General features: G+C 41.5%; 1 protein-coding gene and 1 long non-coding RNA gene across 6 annotated transcripts in view; one reads left to right on the top strand and one right to left on the bottom strand.

Moving 5' to 3' along the window:
- The window catches only part of SMARCA2 (SWI/SNF related, matrix associated, actin dependent regulator of chromatin, subfamily a, member 2), a 110598-nt gene extending 91875 nt beyond the window's left edge, over positions 1–18723 (bottom strand). For 2 of the 5 annotated variants that reach the window (XM_057406086.1, XM_057406089.1), the window contains exons 1-3: positions 18562–18723; positions 8322–8582; positions 1517–1640 (exon numbers count right to left, since the gene is read on the bottom strand). In XM_057406086.1, coding sequence (XP_057262069.1) covers positions 1517–1640; positions 8322–8546 — 349 coding nt within the window. In that variant the 5' untranslated portion in view covers positions 8547–8582; positions 18562–18723. Of the gene's footprint in view, positions 1–1516; positions 1641–8321; positions 8583–16243; positions 16340–16828; positions 16969–18561 lie in introns of those variants that run through there. The other 3 variants (XM_057406087.1, XM_057406088.1, XM_057406090.1) reach the window with 3 other exon arrangements.
- LOC130597506 (uncharacterized) overlaps positions 17946–26603 on the top strand; it is a 79937-nt gene continuing 71279 nt past the window's right edge. Inside the window, exon 1 of the long non-coding RNA XR_008971786.1 lies at positions 17946–18610. This is a non-coding gene — a long non-coding RNA (uncharacterized LOC130597506). The remainder of the gene's footprint in view (positions 18611–26603) is intronic.

Here is a 26603-nt window from a genome sequence, read left to right on the forward strand (position 1 = left end):
GGAAAAGGTTGCCCAGGGAGGTGGTAAATACCCTATCCCTGGAAATATTCAAGGTCAGGCTGGACAGGCCTCTGAGCAACCGATCTAATTGATGATGACCCTGCTCACTGTAGGAGTGTTGGACTACATGACTTTTAAAGGTCCCTTTCAACTCAAACCATTCTGCTTATGCTTCCAAATTAGTGGCAGAAATTCAGGGTCATCCATTCCCTGGGGTTGTGAACTTCTTCAGCTACCTTTCACCAAACATCCAAAAATAACAGGATTAACTAATTAATGCGTAGATTTACCCACTTCAATTTGAGGCCCACAACAGTAAGTCATATGAAAAATAGACCTAGAACTAATGAGGTGCAATTTCTATTTGACATGCGTATTGTTAAAAATTGTATACACCTGCAACATAAGCTCAACTATCGGACATCCAAGAATCTACATGGCAGTGAACCTTTGAGTAAGTCTTGGTTTCTAATACTGTACCAAACAAAACTGAAAATTTTGTCAGGATTAGAAGATTTACCATGATCTTTCCATGGATTCTCAGACAACTCACACTGTTCTCACCCTATGAGTGTGGGCATGAATAAGCTCACTCTCCTTTACATTGCCAGTTTCCACAAAAATCCTAGAAACAGGACTTACAGGACTCCAATCTCATGGTAAATCAGACTGAAAGTATCCAACAAGTTCAAAGGCTATGAAGAAACCTGTTTTTCTGCCTTAGATCTGTACACTAATGGGGAAAAAATACAAAGTTAGCAGATCGGACTTTGCACAACACGTGTCAGAATATCTTCAAGTGCCATCACCAATTTTTTGCAAAAAGATAGTTGTATAAGAAGAAAAAAAGGCGACATAGAGGTATAGCAAGCTAATTTCAGTTGGATTCCTCAGGTGTTGTTGTAAAATAATAAATTATCAATATATAAAGCTTTGTCTGCTAAACTAACTAATACCAGTTAAATGCTCAACATATTGAGCTGCTTACAGAATGCAAGCTCTTATGGTACAAGCTAAATGACACAAAGAAGGCATACAGCAATGTGGTAAAAATGGTTTATATTTTCTAGCATAAAAAAATTGAGAAAGAACTTTGGTCAGCTCTTGACCAAACCTTACAGATACTAATGATATTGCTTGGGTGGTTCTCTCTTACTGCTCCTTCACCATAGGATTAAAATAAATTATATTTTAATGCATTTGTATTTACTGTAGCCACATAAGATAGGGAAGAATTAAGTGGGGGGAGTTTAGAGATTTGAACTGGAATCTGTAATGGACTTAGCCCAACTACTTGCCCCAGCCACAGACCTGAACCACAGCTTTGTTTTGCTACATGACTGATGGGTATTCCAGAAAGTAAGGGGATTCAGCTATTCACCTTGCCTTGTGCTATCATTTCAGCCTTTCCAAAGAAAGCTGAAATGAAGTAACTGGAAATCTGTTACATGGAACTACTGATTCTTTGTGGAACAAAGGGGCCCCAAACCATATAACATGCACAGTATGTATAAACCTTGACTATGCTGGTCCATTGGACTCTGAGGTGGGCCCATTCCAGGGTGGGGAGGTCGCATACTCTTCATGGAGCCACAATGAACATCTTCAACCATCCCTTTTTCATGCAAGCCATCAATAGACTGTGAAAACAAAATAGGCATTTATATGGAGATAGTATATAAATCCACTATAAAACTCCAAAGGACTTTAACTTAAAATCTAAACAAATAAATAGACTACAAACTTCTCCTGGTAGTCATTCAAAACACATATACTGGGAATGTTTACCCCTCTAATCAGACATATGTGGAAGCACAGAGCACCATTAGACTGCCTGTCCCTTCTGTTGCCTTTTTGGTTTGGTTTTTGTTTCTTTTCCTTATGAACTGTTCGGCAAACCCGAGGAAGCAAACTGTCCAAATACAAACATATGAATCCTATCAGCCTCATATTACAAAGCAGTGTAACACACACCAACTTATGAAAGTACAGCCTGTGGCCTGGCTCAAGTTATTTTTAGTCCAAACTTTGCCCTTTCAGTCACTGCTCTACTGGAATGCCCCATTTTCTGTTCAAAAACAAAGATGACATTGCAGGAGGTAGCCACTTCTTTGCAGGCAAAAACAGGGACAGGCCGTCAAGGGAGGGAAGACATAGTTCTAATCAAGTACTTGTGCTCCCTAAAGTTCCTGTCATCTATTTCACTCTTCAAAAGCTACAGTTCCCATAGTACTTGAAACACAAAACAGGGCTAAGTGCCTTTTTCAGAGAGTGCAGCAAAGACAGCCTGGCGTCACAAAAACATGCTGAAGGCATGCAGGACACTGGAAAAGTTTCCAAAATAGAAACTAAAGGGCTCTGAAAGTGAAAATAGGGGAAAAGTAACATTAGAAAGATGATGTCTTATGAAAACTAAGAAGTTTTTTCCTGAAAGTAAAAATTACATCAGGTCCTTAACTAAGAAAGAGATTATGCTCATTAACTTGGTGCTCTGCAAGGCTTTGTATTAAGACAGGCTGGCATCACTTCCTTATCTTCTCTTTACAAAAGTATGCAACTCTATCCCTCTCTGTAACATGTCATACATACTAAATGTTTTTGCAAACCCTATTGTGAATGGCGAGCTTGCAATCTGTTTTATCTAAATGCACACCTATTTACTGAGAATTCTTTTTAAAAAGAGAATTAAGAAAACTTTCCCCACCGGAAACACATACAGTTAATAACAGCGCGCGAGAAGCTACATCAAGTCACACAAAAAAGATACTGTCACATTACTTCATTTTGAGCAACTGGGCACATGGATCAATTTAAGCAGAAGTAAACACAGGTCATCATTTCTACAAAGGAAAACATTACCCTAAATTTTAAATTATACCTCCTTGATAAAAAATTTCCACTTACCATAGTGGAAAAAAAAAAAAATCAAATCTTACTGGAAGTATCTTTAGGCACGTGGTGTGTGTGTGGGGGGGTGTTTATTAGAATTTTAAAGGATTTCACTATCATTTTTTCTTATCAGAAACTATGGGTTGAAAGGAAGAACATATAGAAAAGAAGAATTAATATGGATTTTATGTTTAATCGAATTGTTTAGTTGTCATGAAGGTATAATAACATTTGTGAAAAGAACTTGTATCAGAAAAATACTTCTTATTACTACAGAAGCTATTTGTGATTACAAGAACTTGGGATATGGAGTAGAAATGTAGAGATAGATGACTGACCCATCAAAAATAGTTCATCTGTATTAACCAAATAAATCCCATTGTCTTTTTCTGAGGCATGAAGATACCTTTCTCTCCCTTTGCCACTACTTAGAAAGATAATCAATGTGGAAGAGAACACCCAGTTCACATTCTACCTGCAGGAGCTGAAAACTACAGAAACACCTGTAAAGCCAGCTGCGTTCCTATTTTATCATGGTTATGTGTCAAGGACAGTATTTAGGGCCACCAAAAGGAGGAACATACTGTGCAGGAAATTGGATCTGATTTCCAGAACAGAGGACTGTACCTGTACACATCTGTGGTGTGACTGCAGGGATAAGTGTCACTGCACTAATGGGTGGCAACTGTGCAACATCCGTGAATACAGACAGCTCCAATGGGACTAAAAAAGACAAGGCATGCACACGTAGGGCATCAGAAGTACCAGCACACAGAAGGTGGAAAAAGGAGCTGGCATTAACAACAAGCAGCAGTGAAGAGGAAAACAACAAGTATGTGGTCTTTTAAAGAGAAATTTCAAAATCGAACAGGAACAGGAAAGTAAAGACATACAAGAAAGCATCAACTGAATAAATGTTTCTATGGAACTTATCAGAAGAATGGGTTTTTGTAAGAGAAGTATTCTAAAAAAAGCAAGCAAAAATCAACCAAAACCAACAAATAAACCACACAAACACACACACAAAAACCCTGTAGCAAACTGTAATGCTTCAAGTTAAATGGAAGGGAGCCTAAACATATCAAGAAGGCAGTTTGCTTCTCTTTGTTTGCAGATATTATGCTGTGAAAAAGATGAAGTTAAACTTATCTGGAACAGATTAGGAAAGGCAGAACACAATCAGGTTGGTTTTTACTAGAAAAGCTACAAAAGATGAAGGTGGCATAAACTTTTTTGAAGACAAAATTAGTTTTAATGATCACAGTACTGCTAACTTATGCAAAGACTTGTGTTTCCAAGAGTATTTTTGATCTAGAAATACCTCAACTGCCTATGGAAAAACCCTATAGAACACAATTCAGCAAAGGACTACAAGAACTGAAAACCAATTATTTTTCATAAGTTCTTTGAATCACTGCGTAGTTAGAGTTAACAATAACTTTATGTAACGGGTTAAAAACTACAGAAAGGATCTCAGACACAATGCAATTCCTGTAAATTGTTCAGTCCTGTATAAATTATTAGAGATACCTTTCCCAACAACATTGTTGGTTTGCAAAATGTAATACATACTACCAATAAAGCACTACTATCAAACTGAGGTACTTTTTTTATTATTATTATATGACAGAAACAGGAAGTTCACATATTCAACTCTGAGTATGCATTACTATTTTCATTGGAACTCATAAGCAGGAACAAGTACAAAACAGGCCAGATACATAAAGAGCGCTTACAAAAAACATAATGAAGGATGAGCAACTGTATGCAAGCCCACACCTACAGACTTGGCAGACTTACAGACTTTACATAATGCCTAACGCATAAGGAACACTTTGCCTACGCTGCTTTTACTCTGAATTCAGTAACTAAGGTCTTCTGACAGACAGCACTGCATCACAGTTTGACCTATTTCCAGGTAAACTGCCAGATTATGGTATCTTTTTCTGCTTCCTTCACCTTCTTGAAACAAATAAACAAACAAAGCACCAGCCTTGAAATCAGAGACCAAGATCAAACATTAGACTTCATTTGTTTTAGACTATGCATCCTCTAAAGCAGCAAAAATTACACAGACCAAAGAGCAGTGTGTTGTCACATAACTGCACAGAACAGCTGAATGCATTACTGGTGGACAGCCACACCAACCATGGTTGTTCTTGCAGCAGGGACTTGCCAAACAATTTCGTTATTCTCCTTTAAATCACGAAAACACCATTTCACATGAGAACTCCACTGATTTTTCCAGGCTGACAATACTATTTTCTTTCTTTTTTCACTAATGTAAACACATTCAAAAAAAAAATACAGGGAACCTGCTGCTGAATAAAAAGGAGTTACTTCCAGGACCATGACAGAATTTTAAGGTTTCCAGAATGTCTAATGTGCACAGGTATGTTAACCAACAATATCTGAAATCTTGAAACCATTTGCCTTCTGTTTTAATGGAATAGTTGAGTAAACAAATAATATGTTTAGTAAAAAAATACCATTTTTGTAGGAAGATAATTTCTTTATATCATACAGTTTTTCTCTAATTCACCAAAGCCAGTAATATTGCCCATGACATCATGGTAATTTTTCCACAGCCAGTAACCATTTACAGAACACCCTATTACAAACTGAGAAGTGATTAAGCTTCAGGTTAAAATTAAATGGAAGAGAAAACAAACCAAGAGCTAACAGTACTCTTCCTATTCCTCAAGTGAGGACCCTGCAAATTAAATAGATATACTGTCGTCGTAACTAAAAGTTAAGCAGTTAAAATCACGTATCTCAGACTGCGCACAAGAGCATACAGAAGGCTGTATCAGTTCATACTCAAACCATCTTTCCCTAATATTCTGCCTCCAGAGGAGCTCATATGTGGATGCCAAGGAGAAGTAAGATTAAGGCAACCGTTTAACAATGCCTTCCTTTAGTATCTTCCCAGCTTTGAAGTATTTTCACCTTACAAGACTCTCTGAGGCTATTACAGTTTGTCCGTTTAGTATGGTCTTCCCCTCAATAGACTTCTCAGTATTTCCCTTAAATATAGCTACCTTGCACCCAAGACATACTTTGGAACAATTTGTATTTCCCCGCAATTCAATCATCTAAAGATTACTTAAAGAAATTTCAAGAGATAGCTGATTTGCTGTTTCTGTCAAAACTGTTACAGAAATCAACAGCAGATTTTCCCGTGGAAGGCTTCTCTGGTTATTAAATGAATATACAGTCTTAAATTTTCATACTAACTGTTTTTAAGTAAACATACTTTAGGAATCATTATTTATTAATGTCAATTTGTATCAATCAGTGTTTTCTCTACTGTTGCATACTTTGTGGGTTGGTTGTTTTTTTTTTTAGTTTCATGCACTATATTATTCTTTGTAAGCCAAACATCTAACATAGAATTAAGGTGTTTCCCTACTTAGTTTGTGAATTTTAGAAGAACCACATCCCACTGCATATGAAATATGTGTACCCCAAAAGCAACTGCGTAACTAGGACACTGTGCAATCTCTCACTTCTACTGCATTTCATTAGGAAAAAAAAAAATGCATTACGTTCTATCACAACTTCAAAGCCCAACTGCTTTACACAACACTAAGCAGGAAAAAAACATTTACTCAGTCAAACTGCAGGTGCCTGACCAGTTTTTTTGATTACATGAAACAACACCCAAGTAGTATTTGCACAATAGTCTAGAGGCACCCTTCCATGGCATTTCTTAAAGAGACCCTTCCCTCAGATGTCACAGTACACTGCTTCTGGGGTTGCACAGGAAAACAGACTAGAAAACTGATCTAGACTGAAAAATTAACCAAGACTTTTTTTTTTTTTTTTCCAACCTGGATCAGCTCAGCAGACACATTTTCTACCTTAGTCGCACACACACACAAAGACATGCTGGAACTTGTGAAGTGGCAACCTAGAGGACAAAAGGCTGCTGCTACTAAAATAAAGACTTGTGAAATTACAGCCTTGTTCCATTATCAGGATACAGAAAATGGAAAGTAATTTTACTATAACTATACTGACTGGTCACGTTTGAATTACCTGTCCAGACTTTTCACATTCATGGCGCATTTTTTAAAGCAGTTCAGTGCCACCTCAAAGGGAGAGCTTCTACTCTGGCTCACAGAACTCCTGAGACACTCCTAAAGTCTCTGAAAGAACTTCATGGGATTATATTTGTTGGTTTGTTTCTAAAGCTAATGTAACATTAAGTGTTTGAAGAACACACAAAGTGAAACAATACAGGAGTTAAAAATGTACGGTATAGAGCATTCAACTGTTCTAAAGTTCCTGGTGCCACCCTCTTCTTCTGCAGATACAGCAGCTTTTAAAAATACAAAGAAAGGACAGAACTAAAGGATGTAAAAACCCTGGCTGTCTACAAAGTTTGGGGCACTCATTGGAGTATTGGAAGCTTGGGTTCTAACCTTCCAACCCGACAAACAAGGAAATGCCAATTGCAATTTTTTTTAACTGTTTTAATGAATGAAAAGGATCCATGTGTGGATAGCAACATCAAGAAGTTGCCAACTTAAGAGGAAAATTAAAATATGTTTATATTATTTTTTTATTGTAATTTTTTTTCCCCCACACATATAACAATTCCAAGTGGAATCAACAACAGTTATCAAAATGTTTTCAGTATCTTGGCCCTGTAAGCTGTTACTGCATATTTCTGAGAGTAGAACACCAGTGAAATTGAAATTATCCTAACCTCTAAATCTAAACCAAATAAAAATGACAATACATAGAGACTTTTCTCACAAAGAAAATTCCCCACAAGTATCTCCTCAAAGCAAAAAGTATTAATGATAGTCTAAACACATACGTAATTTTAAATGTATGCCAACAACCACTGATGTCCAATTAGCCACATGTGCTACACTATGCAGTTTTAAATTCCTCAGTAAGATGAAGCCTTTATAAAATAACTTGGAAACCAGGTTTTTCCTCAACATGGAAGAGTAAACAAATTTTGAAGCACAAGCCCTTTAAGAGCTAAAATTACTAATTAGAAAAAAACAGAAAAATTTCATGCAAAACTAAAAACAACCCCTGAAAAACACAAGACACATCCAAACAGACAAGAAGGAAAAAAATAAAAAACTGTTAGAATGGTCTATCACAGGGATTAAAAATAATAATTCAGTGGGTTTTTCCCCCTAGAAATGTCTACCTTAATGAGTAGTACAGTTTACAAATGAAGATTTGCAAACTACTAACTACACTTCAAAGTAGTCTACTAAGAAAAAGGAAACTGTATTTCATCTCATAAGTGCATCATCTTTAATAAAAGTAGTAAGAGTGTAGCTGCAGTTTTGCAGATGATACACAATGTCTAATAGCAGTTATGCAGGTCTAAATGCAGTGTATTTTTTTTAATCAGCACAGAGAACTTGAGGAAGAAAAGGTCACTTATAATAAACTATTACCTTATGCATTTGGGGCATGCCTTCCTGTGGATAATCAGTAGGCCCCATTGATGGCATTGGATGCGGGACACTGGGTGGACCAGGACTTGGCCCCATCATGCTGTGAACTGAGCCAGGAGATGGCCCTGGTCCTGGGCTGGGTCCTAGAATTGGTCCAGGTGAAGGTCCTGGTCCAGGGGAAGGACCAGGATGAGGCATGGCGCCAGGGTCTGTAGGTGTGGACATCTATTTTCTGTCTCCTTTTCAATTAGCAGAACAGCTCTAATAACAAAAACAAAACAAAAACAAAACCAGAATTTCTATGACATTAGGGACACTGAAAAAATACACTGGCAATCATTACATACAGAGACACACATACATGCTGTCACCAACAGAAAATGCTTAAATGATCCTAATGTTGCACATTAGTTCAACCACCATTCTAAAAGCTCACTAGAAGGATAAGGATTAGGAAGGATCCTGGTAATTCAGTCAGTTTCTGGATATCTGTATGTAATTCACAGAACAGAGCAACTGGTATGTTATTAGAAATACCTGCAGAGACCATGGTAGTTCAGCTGACTTTCTACCATCAGATGTGTTAGGTGGGGTTACAGTAAAGCAGGTAAAACAGCTGGGCACCTCTGCAATGTGTATTCAACAGGAGCGACTGCACTGAAATTCATACTTCTAAGATACATGATAATGCTGCAAAACTAGTATGAAAGGGATTATTAAGACTATTTTCTGACTTCTTTTCAAGTTAGATACTAATGTAGGACCCCTCTGGTTACCTCTTATGAAATCATAATATCAAATGGACAACAAAAAAGACAATTACGTTGGACTGAAGAGCTGTAATTCAATTGAGGGTTCTGTCAATGTCACAAACCAGAAGAGTGCAGCTCAAGAGGCTTACAGAACACTGACTGCCCTGAGAACAAATGACAGGCTTTTACCTAGGCTGGAAAACTTTCTACTACTGTGGTTTTATTTTTGTGTTATTAGTAGAACAAACCGATGTGAGCTACATACATGCTTGAAATATTCTCCAGTTTTCTGAGAACTTTTATCATTCTTCTTCAGATATCTGAGAACTTTTATAAATGTTTAATACCAAAAACTGTTTACTGATGTCAGAGTACTGTAACACAGTGATGCAGCTGCCATATTTTTTACAAAATTAAGATTGTCGGTTGCTGCCAAAAAGATCAGTCATATTTCTTGGTATTCCCCACTCCCAAGAGCACCATTTCCAAGAGAAAAAATACCACATATTTAAAAAAAAACAAACAAACCATGACTCACCCATCCCCCTCAAAAAACACCAACAAAAAACTACAGAAAAAAAAAAAACAACTGACTTGATTCCTAGTGACAACACAAGGATGCAAGTGGAATCATCACTTTCAACAGCAGCTGACCGTTAGATGGGCTTACTGTGTTCCCTTTGTTTACTTTGGGTGGAGTTTTATAGTAAGCCTACCTGTCCATGATTACATGTTCCACAGCAATAAAGCCAATACAATGAAAAATGAGTCTTATTAAAGACCATTCTAATTTGGTACAAGGTAATTACAATGAAGTGGTACATTAGAAGGCCCTAAGATGACTCCCTGTCCTAGCCTTTCTCCTTGCAGAATTTACCACAGTAGTGTTCCACCTTCCATATCTGAGTTTATCACTATCCACAGTGAGCAGCAATTACTTTCTAACTTAAGTGGTGTAACCCTGTTATGACACTGCTTATATAAAGCCACACTGCTAACACTGCAAACACCCTGGCTTGTGCCCAAATTAAGAAACAGACACTGAAAAAAAAATTTAAGCATCCTCCCAAGGTTCCAAGCAAAACAAAATGAGGCTGATTTGCAGGACATGCAAGAAAAAAAGTAGGTTGATGCTTACTGCTAGCAGTAAGGGAATCCCAAGATTACAGAATCAATCATCTTTCTTCTTTTACAAGCAAGAGCCTTTACTTATCACAACTCAAACAGAAGATTAAATGCTACTACATCAAGACCATTTTCACTTATTTGCCCCTCATTACCTAATTGTTCTGTCAGGATCAAAACCATCTTAGTAGCTTTTGCTTATAAATTTCCTTTTCTTATGTTTGAATAGCTACTGGTCTCTTTTGATTACAGGCAACAAATCAGAATAATGCTTAACTCATTTAAACTAAAATACCCTCACCTGAAATAAGCCGCCTTGAGATCCTGTTTCTTCGCAAGGTAAAACAGGGAGATGGCTGTGAAACTTCTCTGTTCAAAACAAAGTCTAGTCACCAATTGGTCCCCTACAGTCCCATGACATTACTGCCACAGGAATTAAGTTACCAAATGTTCACAATTGCACATACTATGCCACAGCTTCCTATGGGAAGCATACAGTTTGGCTGAAGGACAACAGGCATCTCTGTGAGCCAATTACATTGTGAAAGACAAGACTCACCCTAAGCTGATTCTTTCTGCACATTATAAGCCAAGCTCAGTCCATTTAACAATGCAGGACCTAGCATCACCACTACTCTCCAGAAAAATTTATACAGAACTGCAACACAATCAACTACAAAACTACTGGAGCATATTGGTATTAAAATCCCCTCTATTCACCGCTTTTGAGTTCAACTTGCTGTTCTCATAAAAATTAACCGGCTCCAGTCTCAGCTCCACTAATTACACTGTCATTTACATATACATTACGTCCTACACACAAATTTGGAAAAATTGAAATTCTTTTCAATGGGCTAGAAAGCGTCCAATCTTTGAAAAACAGTAATTTCAAAGAGGGAAATGTTGCACCCCCTACACCAGATCAAGTCCCTTCATTGTCTTTATTTAAGAGAAGATAAATTCACCCAGTCCTACAGAATTGTGAATTTTCTTAAACAGATTTGTATTTTGAGATTTTTTATATCAAAGAACACACTTCGGGGGGGAGAGAGGAGGAAGTAATTTGTAAGATCTGTATCAGCGGAAAATAACATTTGTTGAAATTCTACCTGAATGCAAGCAATATATCCTATCCAAAGATACCCATGGACATAAAGATACAAAGCAGTTTTCTCTGGCAAAACAGCCCACAAAATTTAAAAAAAACAAGCACTGCCATACACCAGAACACATTATGCGTGGCTCTCCCAACTAAGGATCTGTTCATAGAACTGATAAAATGCCTATGATATAACATATTTCAAAAATAATTTAGTTTATATTTACTCAGACTGAGATTGTATTAAAAAAAGCCCACAAAAGTTAGGCACCCCACTCTAACTAAAATTCAGTAAGAGCTAGGTATCTAATTCCTCTAGGTCCTTATGAAAGTCTCATTAAAATCAAAGCAAAAATCTGCAAAGAGACAACAGGTACAACTGTTGCCAGGCTAAATTCAGATAACAATGGTATTAGTTTGGGTACGTTCCGGTGCCTGCAATGAAATAAACAAAATGAAGCGAACTCCCCCACAGCCAGTCTTGACCCATTTGTTTGAACTGCTTTTTAATGAGTAGTGCCTGTCTGAATTACAAGGGGAAGGTGAGGGAGGGGGAAAAAAAAAAGTAAATTCTTTTAACAGATTACAAAAACTTCAATAAATAGAAATTTCCATTTGATTGTCCCGAATGGTAAGGATGATAACGCTGCTGGCCCTGATTCTCAAATGCATTATATACTATCTAATTGTTTCTCAAGTGTCCAATCTTAAAATTTCCTCAAAACCCTTATACACGACTTGAGATAAGACATATCTCTTCTTGAACTGCAATCCCTTCTTAGGTTTATTTATACCAAGATCACCAATCTCTTTTGTAAACAACCCCAAATGGAACTACTGGGGATTGAATTAGTTGTGGTGAATCATGCAGTTCTTCCTATGGTCTCAGAGAATTTCTCCACCTCTGCTGGACACACCAGAATTGAGGCAGAGAGGGGAAAAATAATAACCTATCATTGCTAAAGTAACTTTAGGCAGATGAAAATACAAGAACAGCCACAAACCCAAGAGCTGAAGCTGAAGAGAGTGACTCCGCTCAACTATTTCTAGATCAAACAGCTTAGGACAATGAATGTCTACATTACAAAGAATTTGAGGGAGTATTCCCTAAACATAAATGCTGCTGCACTATCACTTTATATGCACCTAGAAGGTTTTGCAGATGTAGCTAATTCACCATACAATACAATGGGTCAGTACAATACAATACAATACATACAGTGGGTCTCCATTGGCTTAATATTTCAGGATGCACAGGACATGATATATACCTTGGTATAAACCTGCTATAAACCCAAAGGTAACAAAGGCACAGATTTCCTTCACATGAAGAAAGTGTGCAATATTAGTAGATCCAAAACAAGAACGCAGCAAGCAACAAACCACCTGTATTGCTTTGGCAGTCAAGACCAGCTGGTCACCCAAAAAGATCCAGAGATTATAGACTATTTTGAAACAGGGCACACAGAGCAGGAAGTATTTATAATTCTCCTGGCTGTTTCCTTTTACCATCCAATATAACTTCTGCCTTTCTATGACTAAGTCAACCTAAATTGAACTTCGGCCAGGATGCTCTGGCCAGATCCCCTGCGTTGGATAGGTAGTGGAAAGTAAGCAAACTGCACCACTTAGATAAGACAGAAAGGAAGCATGGACCCACGCAACAGCCACATACACCCTGCAAAGCTGACTGTAACTTTGCCTTCACAGAAAAATAGTCTACGTCCCCCACACATCTCCAGTTGAAGTCGTGGTGGCTTTGAAAAGCTATACTGTGAAACTGTGATACACTGCAGGCCAAAGGAGTTATCTTTATTACACTACCACAGAAAACGTGAAACAATACTGTCAGTGATTTTCTTAGTAGTATTTTCTTAATCTGCTAGACAACATCAAATTAAGATGTTTAAAGTTTAAGAAGTGATTAATAATAACAGTATGACAGCTCATCATAATTAAATAACTTAGAACACTTAGAAGCAAATCAAGTGTTTCATATTGTACAACCCCAAAGAAGACACTGCATTAATATTTATCAGGATTTAACTATTGTCATTTCATCAATGATTCAATCAATAACTAGGTTTACATGAAACAATAACAAAAAAAAAAAGAGTAAAATCTTAAACTAATATAAACCAGTTACTCAGTTCACACAGAGAAGCCAAACACACTGAAAGACTCTGTCTTTGCATAATCATGTGTGTAACTTTACTGTAACTTCAAAACCTGAAGGGAATTTGCAGTTTAAACTACAAAACCACAGGATCAGAAATGCTGCACCTAAATTGCTTATCCAGACATTTAGGCCAGAGACAAAAACCCCTGGACATCACTTTAGCTGCTTGTCTAGCTGTCTACCGAAGACTGCCTGCATGCACACCAGCAGAACTAGCAGAACGAGTGGTGTGCTTACTCCAGAAACCTCACTGTGAAGTCATGTAGCGTGAGGCTCCTTTTCACATGCAGAGCAGTTTACTTCAGACTGACAGTCCTAATACTCCCCACCTTCAAGCCTTTACAAATTTTCTTGCAGAAATCCTTACTCCTACTGTGTAGCTGTTTCAGTTTTTCATAAAGCAATTTCTCAACTACTCCAACTTACAGCCTACCCTGTTATGAAAAACTAAAATCAGCAACAAGAAATGACTGGCTAACAGCTGGGGGCTGAAAGTACTACAGACAGTAAAAAGGCGTCACCACGAGTCACAGTTCTCAAAGTTAGGCTAAGCTATGCAATCAAACTTTTCAATGAAGAGACTACAGCATAGACATATGATCCTTTCTGATGGCTTTACTGCAGAAGGAAACAGCCTTCAGAAAAAGAGGAGGGCAGACAGCTGCAATCAGAAATTTAACTGCAGACAATGCCCAAGATCAAGTCCATGTTTGCTATATATGTGAATTCCACTGCACATTTCAGGCACAGAAAACTAAGTCATGACAGTACTGACTGGTTACAGAAACTGGTTAATTTTCCATACCATGACCTTTACAACAGGTGTTAATGACCGTTATCGAAACCTAATCTTCACATTAGATTCTAAAAAACAAAAGCCAAATGAGACACAGGCAGGAAGAAAGAAATTTGCCGTTATTACTACTGCCAGGTCTTGTCTTCACTTAAATGGGAACGGAGAAAAAAGGGTGAAGACTGTTTTAAATGCACGTTACTTGTGATAAAACACTAGCAAAAATTTTAAAAATGTATCATTTCTGTAACAACAAACTTAATTTCAGCATTTTTCCAAAGGTCCCAGCTCTAAATGATCCACCTGGGTGCTCAAACACTGCAGTGATACATGGGAAACATTCTCTACCAACTGGAGGCAAACAGGCAAATGTTCACGCCTAAGAATTGATGACTTTACATGTGTCAGAAACAAATAAAACAATTCTCAGAATTAGTCTGCTATGTTTGCAAACTACCAAGGCTCCTTTTTAAGAAAGCCTTACTTCTCTCCCTTATTCATCCTTATTTTATCTTGCAAATAAGGCATAAGCTTTTCTCTCCTGCCTTTTTCACAAGTGATCTTGCTGTCGTAACACTGCTGCCACTTTCTCAAATGATCTTTACGTCATAACACTGCGTTTGTACTTCAGTAGAGGATCAAACAAATAAAAAACTAAACGGATAAAGTTCAAAAGAGGTGGAGGTCCAGGAAAAATTCTTTAAACATACGAAATTTCGATTGTAGCAGAAAACGCAAAAAAAAAATATAATGGGCATTTTAGTAAGTAATTTGCAAAAATGTTCTTGGTCGTACAAAGAATAAAAAGTCTCCTTCTGAAAAGTGACCAGTTCACAGCAATATTACTGATCAGGCCCACGAAAACTGGAAGTAAAACTGCAGACATTTTTCAGAGTCACTACCGTGCAGATTCTGACCTTAACTTCAAAAGTCCAACAAAAATTGCAAAAACGTATCTGCAGATATTAACACAGACCTTTGTCAAGAATATATTTAATGTAAGAATGCTAGCTGGAGCACATTTTCTCTTGACAATTTTTAAGCCTCAGGTGTTTGTGAAAGCATTTTTCAAACTTGACAAGAAACGATCACAGGCCACTTCAGAAATGAACAAAAGGGAAGATCTAAGACTGCTCTGAACACACTCTTCTGGCGCATGTTCTATGAAACACCACAAAAATAGCACTCCTAAAGCTGAGACATAACTCATGAAATACTGTATTTAACGAAGCTCTGCTCTCACCTCTGTCAAGTCCACATATGCTGTATCATAACTTTAGATGTACTTTTAAATGCTCATTATGCATATAGTCTTTGTGCTTCTACTACTGATAGACACGGACATGAAAGTCTGCCTCCAATCCTACCCTTCTGGTACACTTTTCCCCTTAGAATAATAAAAGAACAATATAAACAAAGTCAAAGACAGTGACAGAGCAATTAGGTTCCCAAAGAGAAAATGTGCCTTTATTTGCACAACAATACTAACTTACACAGAAGATAAAGGCCACCCCGAACATGTAACTGGTATACTACTAAAGGAATTAAAATCTGGTACAATGTTTATTGTCTGGGTCTTAGGGGCTGCGGTTAAAACCGAGTAACACTGAAGAAATCTAAAGCAAAACAGAAAAGAATGCAAGTGGAACAATGCCATGTCATGGATCCGATATATATATATATATATTTTTTTTTTACAGAAAGCATGCAGAACACTTAAAGTGGTAAGAAAAATAATCTTGACAACTTCACTACTTCAGTTATTTACTTACCTATCTAAAACATTCGACACCTTAAAAGAACAGCATTAACCTAAAGCTTGTTAAGTCTGTATATCAAACATAAGCAGCAGATGCCGAGGAAAACCAACTTCGGCGTGATCTATGCAGTCATGCTGACATTTAACCACGCTCTCGACGCACTCTTAAGGGGAAGAGGGAGTGAGAAGGGAGGAAAAAGGGGAAAAAAACCTACCAAAAAACCCACACCGCAATCCGTTAACAATCAGTCAACTGTAACTTAAGTTCTAGTTTCCAAGAGCTCTAACTTTTCCAGCCGTGTGCAGTTTGTTGTTCCACCATCATAAATTTGCGGGGCGGGGGGGAGGAGACAACTCCATTTCTCCCCGCACCACGGACATAATGAAAAGCCGCCGCGGCGGAGAGGGGGAAGAAGGGGAAGTCGCGGCACTGTGCCGGGCCGCGCGCACGGCACGGAGCATGGGCGAAGGAGGGCCCCGGGCCGCCCGCTCCCCAGTGGCAGCGCTCTGTCTCGGCGGCGCCGCACGGGTTTTCCGGCCCTGCCGGGCGGCGCGCAGGCCTCGGCGCCGGGCCGCCCGCAGCTCCACACCCCTCGCCTCCACCACAGAGGCGTCGGGGCAGGCGCGCAGAGTCAGCACAGCCCAATTCTCCCCCTCCGGCTTTCTGCAAAGTTTTCGCTCCGCCGACAGCTTCTAAGCCGTCCCTGCCTTGACATCCAGCCCAGCTGCCTCTTTCCACCTCCCCTCCGCGAAGCAATGTCTGCGCCGCTCCCGGCCGCGGGCCGCGCAGGGACCCGTACCTCCACGGCGGGGTGTTGGGAGATCCTCAGCGGCGGCAGGCGGGCAAGCGGCCAGGGCATGCCTCAGGGCTGGGCCGGGCCCGTCCCCCCGCTGCTCCTTCCCTCCGCCACCATGTCACGCCGACCAAACATGTCTGTGTGCCTATGTGTGGCGGCGGTGACTTCCTTATCCGCCGCCGCTCGCACAAGCAGAGGGACGAGAAAGGCCACCCCCCGCCACCACCGGCGCTTGCCAACGCCTCCTCTCCCCGCGGCTGCCCGGGGACTGGCTCCGCTGTTTCCTGCCCCGCCCGGGAGCTAGCTGCGGCAGCGACCCGCAGCCTTCCCCGGCCTCCTGCAGTGGAGAGAACTTTTCCAGGTGCCGATTGCTGCCGCCCCCTCCTCCTGCCGGGCAGACGAACCGCGTCTACCTGAGCATCCGCGTGTGCACGCATCCTCACTCCCGCCCAACCCGGACTGGGGCGGGGGGGGGGGGAAGGGGGAGAGGGGGTGGGAATAAATTTCCGCGCACACCGGAAATAAAATGCTTTTTGCTTGGAAGGCGAATACAAAATTCGCATGTTTTGTGCTACTCCGCTTCGCCGACTGCTGTAAGGTGGCGGGGGTGTTGGGGGAGCGGCATGAATTCTGCTGGGAAAAGGAGCTGGGGGGAACGACACAAGCTATTCTGGGAAGTAAATCGAGACACTCTGCTGGAGTGACTGCCCAGTTAAAAACCGAGACTACGTTAAGCAACAGGAGCCGCAGCCTGTCGGGCGAAGTCCCAGCCCCCACCTCCTCTTCTCTCTCCGGTGTGTGTACTGCGTGTGACAGGCAGGCACGGAGATTATCCGGATCATGGCCTCCCAGATCTGCCGGGGAACGCCACTACTCTCGCAGTCTGGACCGCTCCCCCACGCACTATCCTCCCCCCCTCCTCCTCGTGCCTCCCGACTTCCCCTGCCTCGGCCGGGTCTGCGCGAGCGTGTGCCAAGGCGGAGAAAAAGCTCCACCGCCACACACTCTCCCGCCTCCGGACACTGTGAACTTCACCCTGCGACCCGCGGCTACCGCCGAAAACCACCCACTGGGCGGCCCACACCCCGGGGGGGGGGGGGGGGGGGGGGGGGGGCAGCAGGCGAGGCCGCCCCCGGCCCGACGAGCTGTCCTGGCTAGGGGGTGTATAGGGAGTCTCGCTTCCCGGATCAATTTCCCTCCCGGTCGCGTCGCCTGGAGCTCCTGACGCGCTCCCTTGGCAGCAAAGACCCTGGGGTGGCAAGAGCTGGCTGTTGTTGCCCTGCGAGCCCGCTGGCCACGCCGTTGACAAACGTTGGCTGGACGGCGAACACGGCGGCTCCGACGGGCGGGCATAGTGCCCCGCCGCTCCCCCGTCCCTTCCGCGGTGCCGCTGACTCACAAGTCAGCCACCAGCGACGGCGTTGGGTTTCTTCCCCTCACACCCGCCCGCCCCGGAGATTTGCATCGTGATTATTCCAGAAATACCGGATCAAAACTTTCTTCTCTCCACCCACTTGGGGATATAAATATTCGGGAGGGCCGGGAGCCGGGGAATGTGGGGAGAGGAAGCAGGTGGCACGACAGTGCTCGGGGCCACCGAGGCTGTGCTTGGGGAAGAGAGAAGGTGGGCAAGGCGCTGCCGGCGTTCTCGCTGACTATAAAGGACGGCTCAAACACCTCCGTGCCAGGGACACGGAGTGGGGCGGGGGGCGGACCGAACTGCAAGTTGTATTTACCTTCCGCCCGCGCGGAGCGCCGTGCTGGATGTCGCTCCTCTCCCCCTCGGTGAGTCACCAGAGTGCGGAACCGGAGCGAGGGACTAGATTACGAACATGACTTCATTGATGACAGCCATTCCCTCCTCTTCCTAAACTGCTGCCCCTCCTCCGGCCCCCTCCTACCACCTCCCCTCGCTAACGCCGCGGCTAAGAAAGCAGCATCGTCATTGGTCACCTGGAGGGGGAGTGCCCGCCCCTCTGCACAGAAAGAGCGGCTCTATTGGCTTTGGCTAGCTGTCACTCAGCTGAGAGGCTCAGGCTGGGGAGGAGGAGGTGTGCGCGAGTGTGGGGAGTGTTGTGGCAGTGAGTGTGTGCGCGAGCGTCGGGGGTTGCGCTTTTGTGCTTGCCGTACGGCGGTGGGGCAGTTTGCGCTGCCGCTTGGGCTTCTTCCGCTCCCCTTCACCTCTCCACAACCCCCGTGTGCTGAAGGGAGGGAGCGGCGGGAGCGTGCTCCGTCAGGAGGGGGTACCTGAGGAAGTAGTTGGTGGAGAGGTGAAGGAGATGCTGGAGCCCCGCTGTGTCGCTGCCCCAGCTTGCCGGGGCCAGCCCACGCCGCGGGGGTAGGCGGGAAATCGTCTGCCTGGCGGACGCTGGGGGCTCCGGTACCTGGCGGCTGGCCGAGGTGGGATGGATAATCCCTGCCTTAAAAGAAAAGTGAGAGGGAGGCGGGTACGGCAGGGCGTTGTCATTCGTCCCGAAACTTACTTAGCACTCTATCCCCGGTTTCCAGTGTCGGGCAGTGCTGTCGTGGACGAGGGGAGGCTGTTGGTCAGGCGGGCTCCGCTCCCAACGGCCGCCTGAGAGGGGGCACCGTTGGTGTTGGAGGGTGGCTGTCTACCACAAACCGTCGCTGAACACCATGCCCGGGTCGGCTGGTGAAGTAGTTGCCGGGTATAAGGCTGTGTGAAGAGCGCCGGTGGATCTCCCGTTTCTTAGGGGCAGGAAAAGTAAATAGCGCAATTATGTTGGTTTCGACTTTTTTTTCATCCTTTTTAGCTTTTGTTAACTGTTGGTTTGGAAGTACCCTTTTCAGCTCCGCATACTAGTCTTGTATTTTTCCTTCCTTTTTACGCTGTAAATCATTTACCTGATACGCAGTCAAGTGCTGCAGAGCTCCCATGTTGTTAGCAGAAGCTATAGCTGTTCATGTAACAAAGGAGTAGGTACTTCGTTAAAATAATGGACCTGCCAGACGGGGGGGGGGGGGGGGGGGGGGGGGGGGGGGGGCGGGTTGAACACCAGTTGTAGTCAGTTAAAAAAAAAAAAAAAACGAAAATCAAAACTACTGTACATGTTGTTATATAGAATCATAGGTTGGAGAAGACCTTTAGGATCATCAAGGCCAACCTTTACTGCAGGACTGCCAAGACCACCCCTAAACCATGCCACTGAGGGCCTCATTAACAGCATTCACCCTCTCAGTGAAGAAATTTTTCCTAATACCCAATCTAAACCTCCCCCCGGTGCAGCTTGAGGCCATTACATTTTGTCCTATCGATTGTTATTTGGGAGAAGAGACCAACCCCCACCTCACTCCAAACTCCTTTCAGGTAGTTATAGAGACCAGTATGGTTCCCCTGAATTTTCTCTTCTCCAGATTAAACAATCCCAGTTCCATCAGCTGCTCCTCATCAGACTTGTGCTCCAGAAACTTCATGAGCTTCATTGCCCTTGTCTGAACCCACTCCAGCACCTCAATGTCTCTCTTGTAGTGAGGGGCCCAGAACTGAACACAGGATTTGAGGTGCGGATTTACCAGTGACAAATACAGGGGGATGATAACTGCCCTGTCCCTGCTGGCCACACAGTTGTTGATACAGGCCAGGATGCTGTTGGCCTTCTTGGCTGCCTGGGCACAAGCTGGCTGATATTCAGCTCCATCAGTAAGCATCCCAGGTCCTTTTCCACCAAGCAGCTATCCAGCCACTCTTCCCCAAGCCTGGAGCATTGCATGGAGGTGTTGTGGCCCAGGTGCAGGACCCAGCACTTTGACGTGTTGAAACTCACACCATTGGCCAAAGCCCATCAATTCAGCCTGCCCAGATCTCTCTGCAGAGACTTCGTATCTTCCAGCAGATCAACACTTCTACCCAACATGGTGTTGCCTGCAGATTTACTGAGGGTGCACTCAATTCCCTCATCCAGATCATCAGTGAAGATACTAAACAACACTGGCTCTAACACTGAACCCTGAGGGACACCACTTGTGACTGGTCACCAACTAGATATGATACCATCTATTGTCACTCTTTGGGCTTGGCCATCCAGCCAGTTTCCAACCTGTCAATGAATCCTCCTATCCAGGCCACAAGCAGCCAATTTCTCCAGGAGAATGCTGTGGGACAGCGTCAAATGTGTCAGTTACTTAAGTCCAAATGAAACTGTTGGAACAAGTCCAGAGGAGGACCACAAGGATGATCAGGGGACTGGAGCACCTCCCATAGAAAGATAGGCTGAGAAAGTTGGGGCTGTTCAACCTGCAGAAGAGAAGGCTGCGTGGAGACCTCATAGCAGCCTTCCAGTATCTGAAGGGGGCTTATAGGGATGCTGGGGAGGGACTTGTACATTAGGGACTATAGTGATAGGACAAGGGGTAATGGATTAAAACTTAAAACAGGGGAAGCTTAGATTGGATATAAGGAGGAAGTTCTTTACTGTGAGGGTGCTGAGGCACTGGAATAGGTTGCCCAGGGAGGTTGTGAATGCTCCGTCTCTGGTGGTGTTCAAAGCCAGATTAGACAGAGCCTTGGGTGATGTGGTTTAGTGTGAGGTGTCCCTGCCCATGACAGGTGATCTAAGGTCCTTTCAAACCCTAACTGTTCTATGATTCTATGATCCCTTTCCCCCTTCAAGGCTAGTTTAACATATGCAGATGTCTTAGAAACTATCGGTCATACGGGCAGTGTTTGCAGTGCTGAAGTGACTGTAACTCTTTTACTGCGGACTTCACCTCTTGCTGCAGAGTAAAAATGTTAAAAGGAACTTCAGTATTAAAATCAGTAGCTAGCACAGATGGTCAGGTGACAGTATTTAACATGAAGCCTCTCTGGTTGGGCCTGATGGAGTAGTTAAGGACCCGAAGCAATGTTGGGAGCACCAAATGCACCTTGTGGTCATTAAGTGACAGCTGTTGTTTACTTGCTGTTTAGCTTTGGGCTGTTTTTATTGGTTGAATAGGAGCAGTAATCACCAAGTTACAATGCTGGCTATACAGTGGTAATTACTACTGTTTCTGTAGTTTTTCAAAGTCTTACTACTTAATCATTAGCTTCATCTTACTTGTTAGGTGAAGCGCCTGCCAAAAATGCTGCAAGGTTAAGCCTGTAAGAATTAGTGCTAACTGCACAGCACTAAGCATCTGAAAAATAAATAAAAAAGTTAAAGTGCTATATTATCAGTTCACCATTATTTGTGAAAAATATGTACTTGGAAGCAAAATCAAAGAAATGGAAACATTCAAATCTGTGTGTACAAAATAGCCAGTATCATGTAAAACTTTTGATCCATGAGTAGTTTATAATTTTGGCTTTAGCATTGTCTTAAACCGAGTTGCAGCACAGTATTTTAGAGATAAAAGAATGTAGTTAACATTCTTGGAAAATTATGCTAATGGAAGGAAAGCTGTAAAGGGATTCTGCCTTTTTTTCTTCTTTTTTACTTTATACTGTACTGTAACTACAATTAGTATTTTTTTCCTTTTCCCCCCGTCACTGCTCACAGTAAATCTGAGGGCCCTTTGCCTTTCCTCTCTAGAAAAGAAAAATGACATTAAATAATGGAGGGGGAGCTTCTTTGCAAGAGAGTTTATGTGCTTGTTGGACTCGGCAACACTCGAACCATTCCAAACCAGGGCAAGCCATTCTTTTTGGTAGAAATCAAACACAGAAGAAGAAAGGAGGATAAAATTAATCTTCCAGGCCGAATTAAAAATGTTCATTTGACATTGGGGTAGTTAATGATTATGTTTGTTTTGGGAAGGTGCAGTAGCTAGTTTCATTTTGGGGTGACAAAAACACTGAGAGGGCGGGTGCTGATCTCAGTCTGAAGGCTTTCTTTTTGTGTTTTGATGAAGTACCGTTTATTCCTACTTAACCGGTGTCAAAGGGCTGGAAAACACCTGTTTGCTTTGGTGGGTTTTTTGGTGCTTTTTGTGGGAATTTTTGGTTGTTGCTTTCCACCCTCCTCTCCTCCCCAAGGCAGGCATGTTCAACTGATACGAAAATCTTTGCTGAACTCCTTTCTTTTGACTCCCTCCTTTAAACTTTACAGCTTCCTTTTCAAAACTATTTTTTTTTAATCTGTGTAATGCTTTCTTCCAGTATATTTGTTCCTTCATCATTGCTGTTTATGGCAGTTATGTGTATTGACTACAAAATAGAATTATAGTACCTAGGAAATATTATTTAAATAAGCTATTGCTCACCATTTATCCAAAATTTGAGAACCACTTACAGGTACTGTCTCCACTTCTTGAAATTTAAACTTTGTTTTGCCTGGATCTAAGCCTATGGAAGACTATGGAATCATAATAAGGCTGAATTTGGCCTACCTTTCTAACTGCTGTTAGAAATCTGCTGTATCATGTGACTTACATTCTTCCTAAATATGCATTTTCTCTCATACTTAACTTCATAACAAAAAAGATATTATGTCATTGTCTTTGCAACCAGGAAGAAAAATAAAATGCCACAGACAAAAAGGTAATTGACTCTCTGAAGACAAAAGTTTGAGATTTTTTTTTCTATTTTCACAGTATTACTCTGTGATGCTTTTGCCTGTTTCATATGTACTCAGGTTTTTGTGTGTTTTTTTTTTTGTTGGGTGTTTTTTTTTGTTTGTTTTTTTTTTTCTCCTAGAGCAGTATCATTTATTTGTAATTTCTCAATCATGGCATTTTTCCCCCTCTTTAATCTAATGCAATAGCAGCTATAAAATAAAATAAAACTTACCAGTATGTTCTAAGTGAACCAAACAAAAACCTATTTTTTATGAAGTAGCAGAATATGTTGAGATTCTATCCTACCTAAAGGTGGAACTTCTGCGACAAGTCTAAGAACTTCTCTTTAGCTTTTGTATCTCAAAAATGTATTTTATCAATAAACAATCCAGTGGGTATGATGATAAAGAAAAACAAAACAGTAAAATGGGGAGGTGAATGGTCAATTAAGAGAGAGTTATTCTACTATTTTGTCAAATGTATTTTCAGCATGTGAAGGAAGTTTTGTCATGTGTATACAATTTGCCCAGGTGAGTGACAGCTATCTGCTTAGTTGGACCATGTGATCAGAAAAGCCAAAGGCAAATAGCAGACCCAGGATATCTGAGTGCTCCAGAGGCTATCAGACACCTGAATAAATTGGTGCCATCTCTGCTGCCATTCAACTTGTAGAATAATGGCAAGATACATACAGCCTTAAGGTTGTTCTGTTCACACTCAGTTATGACCTTGTTAAAAGTTATAGGTAAGTAGGACTCTGGAGATATTTTTATTTAATGTTTATACTTGTTCCTAAATCAGATGCATGAACATGAAACAGCTGCTTGATAAGGTATGTGATTTAAGGTGTAGAGTTTTGATTTCAGCATGAATATATTGGCCTTGTCAATATGCAGACTTTTACTGTTTTAGTATTCACACCCTGATTAGAGTATAATAATAGTTTCCTTTTGTTTAGATTTAGTCAATTAGTCTTAAAGCCAAAATAAATCATTCACAATAGGACACCCCTAAAATCAGCAATTCCAGTAGAAGAAGTACATGTCAGTTTCTGCCACCGCTGTTTACAAGTCACTGCTTGCAGTGATTCTCTGACCATTGAATAGTACTTGATATGACTACTCTCAATTATGAGAAATTCAGATGGATCAGGTTAATTTTGACTTTTAAAATAAATGGTGTGAGCCAACCCATCAGATTTTGCCTAAGTAATGCTCCTACAGGCTGTGTCTTCAACATATTACAGAGAAGTTCATTCTTCACCACCAGAAATGCGGTGATGAATGAAGGCAACATTTAATCCAGCAAGACAGCTGAATCCAAAGAGGGGCATCCATCTATAAACAGGAATTCACTCAAAAGATTAGTAATTGAGTTAAATAATTTTAAATTCACATACTCCAGTTAAGTCAGGCCTATTTCTGTGTTAAAAGAACTGTGTGCTGCTTTCAGAAACCCTGATGAGCTGTTCAGCCTTTATATGTATTTTCTAACTGTATTACACAAATTCAGTTACCTTAGATTGCATTGGGATTGTGTTCACTGTTGCACTGACTTTGCCTGCTGTCTGCCTGAAAATTAGAACCTGTTCATCCTTTACCATGAGTCACGTGTTTGTGTAAGTAATGATGGTGTGGTTGAAAGTTTCAGAATGGGATAGTGATAATGATACCCTCTGTCCAGTTTGCCTTGTGGAATAATTAAGTTAGATAGCTGAGATAGGTATGGGCAGTTAGCCTTGGGCAGAGAAAATTCTCAGGACAGCTGTAGCTGCATACTGTCTTCATACCTCAGAAAATCTAGTGTTTATTTGAGAAACATAGGTATAAATGCAGACAAAAAGGGCAGTATATGAAACTGTGGGACTTGGCAGTGAAGACTATTCTCCGCAGCTTTGCTAGAGATTTCTTATGAGAAATTAAGAGCTTCTGTGTTCCCCTAGGTTCAAACAGTGCTCCTTTTACGACAGCTCTTACACAAATTCTGATAAATTTGTATAAAATATTTAAATAGGATACTACCCTGTGATTAGGATTATTCTCCTACCAGCCACATTACCAACCTGTTGAGTAGGGCCAGGAGAGAAAAGCATGTTTCTCCAATTGGCCTACTAGGTTGTTAAATATTTGAGGACATAACCTACTGGCAGAAGTTTGATTGTGCTGTTCCAGTGTAACCTGTAATAGCTGAGGTGTGGACATGGCACTGCTTCTGAGCCAAAAATGTTAAGCGGTGATTTTTGCCATGGGGTTTTGTGGTTGGCTAGGGATGCGGAGCAGGATGCAGTATTCTTCCAAACATGTGGAAGAGCAGGTTGTTCTGAGGATCAGTTGGGGATCTGACTTCATTGAAGTTAAAAAGCTTTCCAGTTGAGAAGGTGTGGGATGGAACTGGATGTAGATGCTGAAGGCTTAAAGAATGTTGCTACTTCAAAGACAAAATTATTCATCTGAGAGAACACTAAAGATTGGTGATGCCTGACCCAAAGGGGAAAAGAGATTGTTACTGCCCACTTCACAAAGTCATCCTGCTCTCTCGTTGAACTGAAAATACAGCCTACTGAAGGAACTCTACATCACAGTTGCTAGGACATGCAATTGTCCTGGTTGGTGGAGGGCAGAAGAGTCTATATGTTAGTAATGTCTTTAACTGTTGCAAACAGTTTGTTGCAATGCTGATGAGTCAGAGCCCTACATCTCTTTAATGCTCAGGTGGACTGTAATATATGTGAGAGTCCATTATCACATTCAAAACATTGTGTTCTGGCCCATCTGTTTGATTTTTAGGACTTTTAAAAGCTGTTATCAGTCTGAAAGCCTCCGTGTCTCAAACATAGATGTATCTAGCCTCATGCTTTTTTTCCCCCTAAGAAAGAATAATCAGAACCATATTTTAATGAAAAAAAAATGTTAATAGGGTTACAAATTTGATTTTCTTTTTTAATGGCTCTTATGTCTAAAGGGGTAGAATTGGATAGTGATTTTGAACAACATGAAAATAATCTGTTTCTGACGAGAAGATACTCGGAGGAGTTAAGTTCTGTTTAACAGGCTGCATCAGTAGTTTTCAAATGCTTCTGTTAGCAACTGTCAAGAAACAGAAATTATTTTCTTTCACTTCCTCAAAACTGTAGAAAACATATGCAGATAACCAGTCTTCCTTAATTTCTGACAATTCACCACTTCTTAAAAATACTTGGGACTTTCATGTGAAATCACTTTAATGGTGACTTTTCCCTCTAAAAGAGATATATATTGACCTGCAAAGAGCAATAATAAAGTAG

This window comes from Pezoporus wallicus, unplaced genomic scaffold (genome assembly GCF_028554395.1).
Source record: "Pezoporus wallicus isolate ANWC-B61680 ecotype Strahan unplaced genomic scaffold, APGP_CSIRO_Pwel_v1 contig_7506, whole genome shotgun sequence".
Classification (NCBI taxonomy): domain Eukaryota; kingdom Metazoa; phylum Chordata; class Aves; order Psittaciformes; family Psittacidae; genus Pezoporus; species Pezoporus wallicus.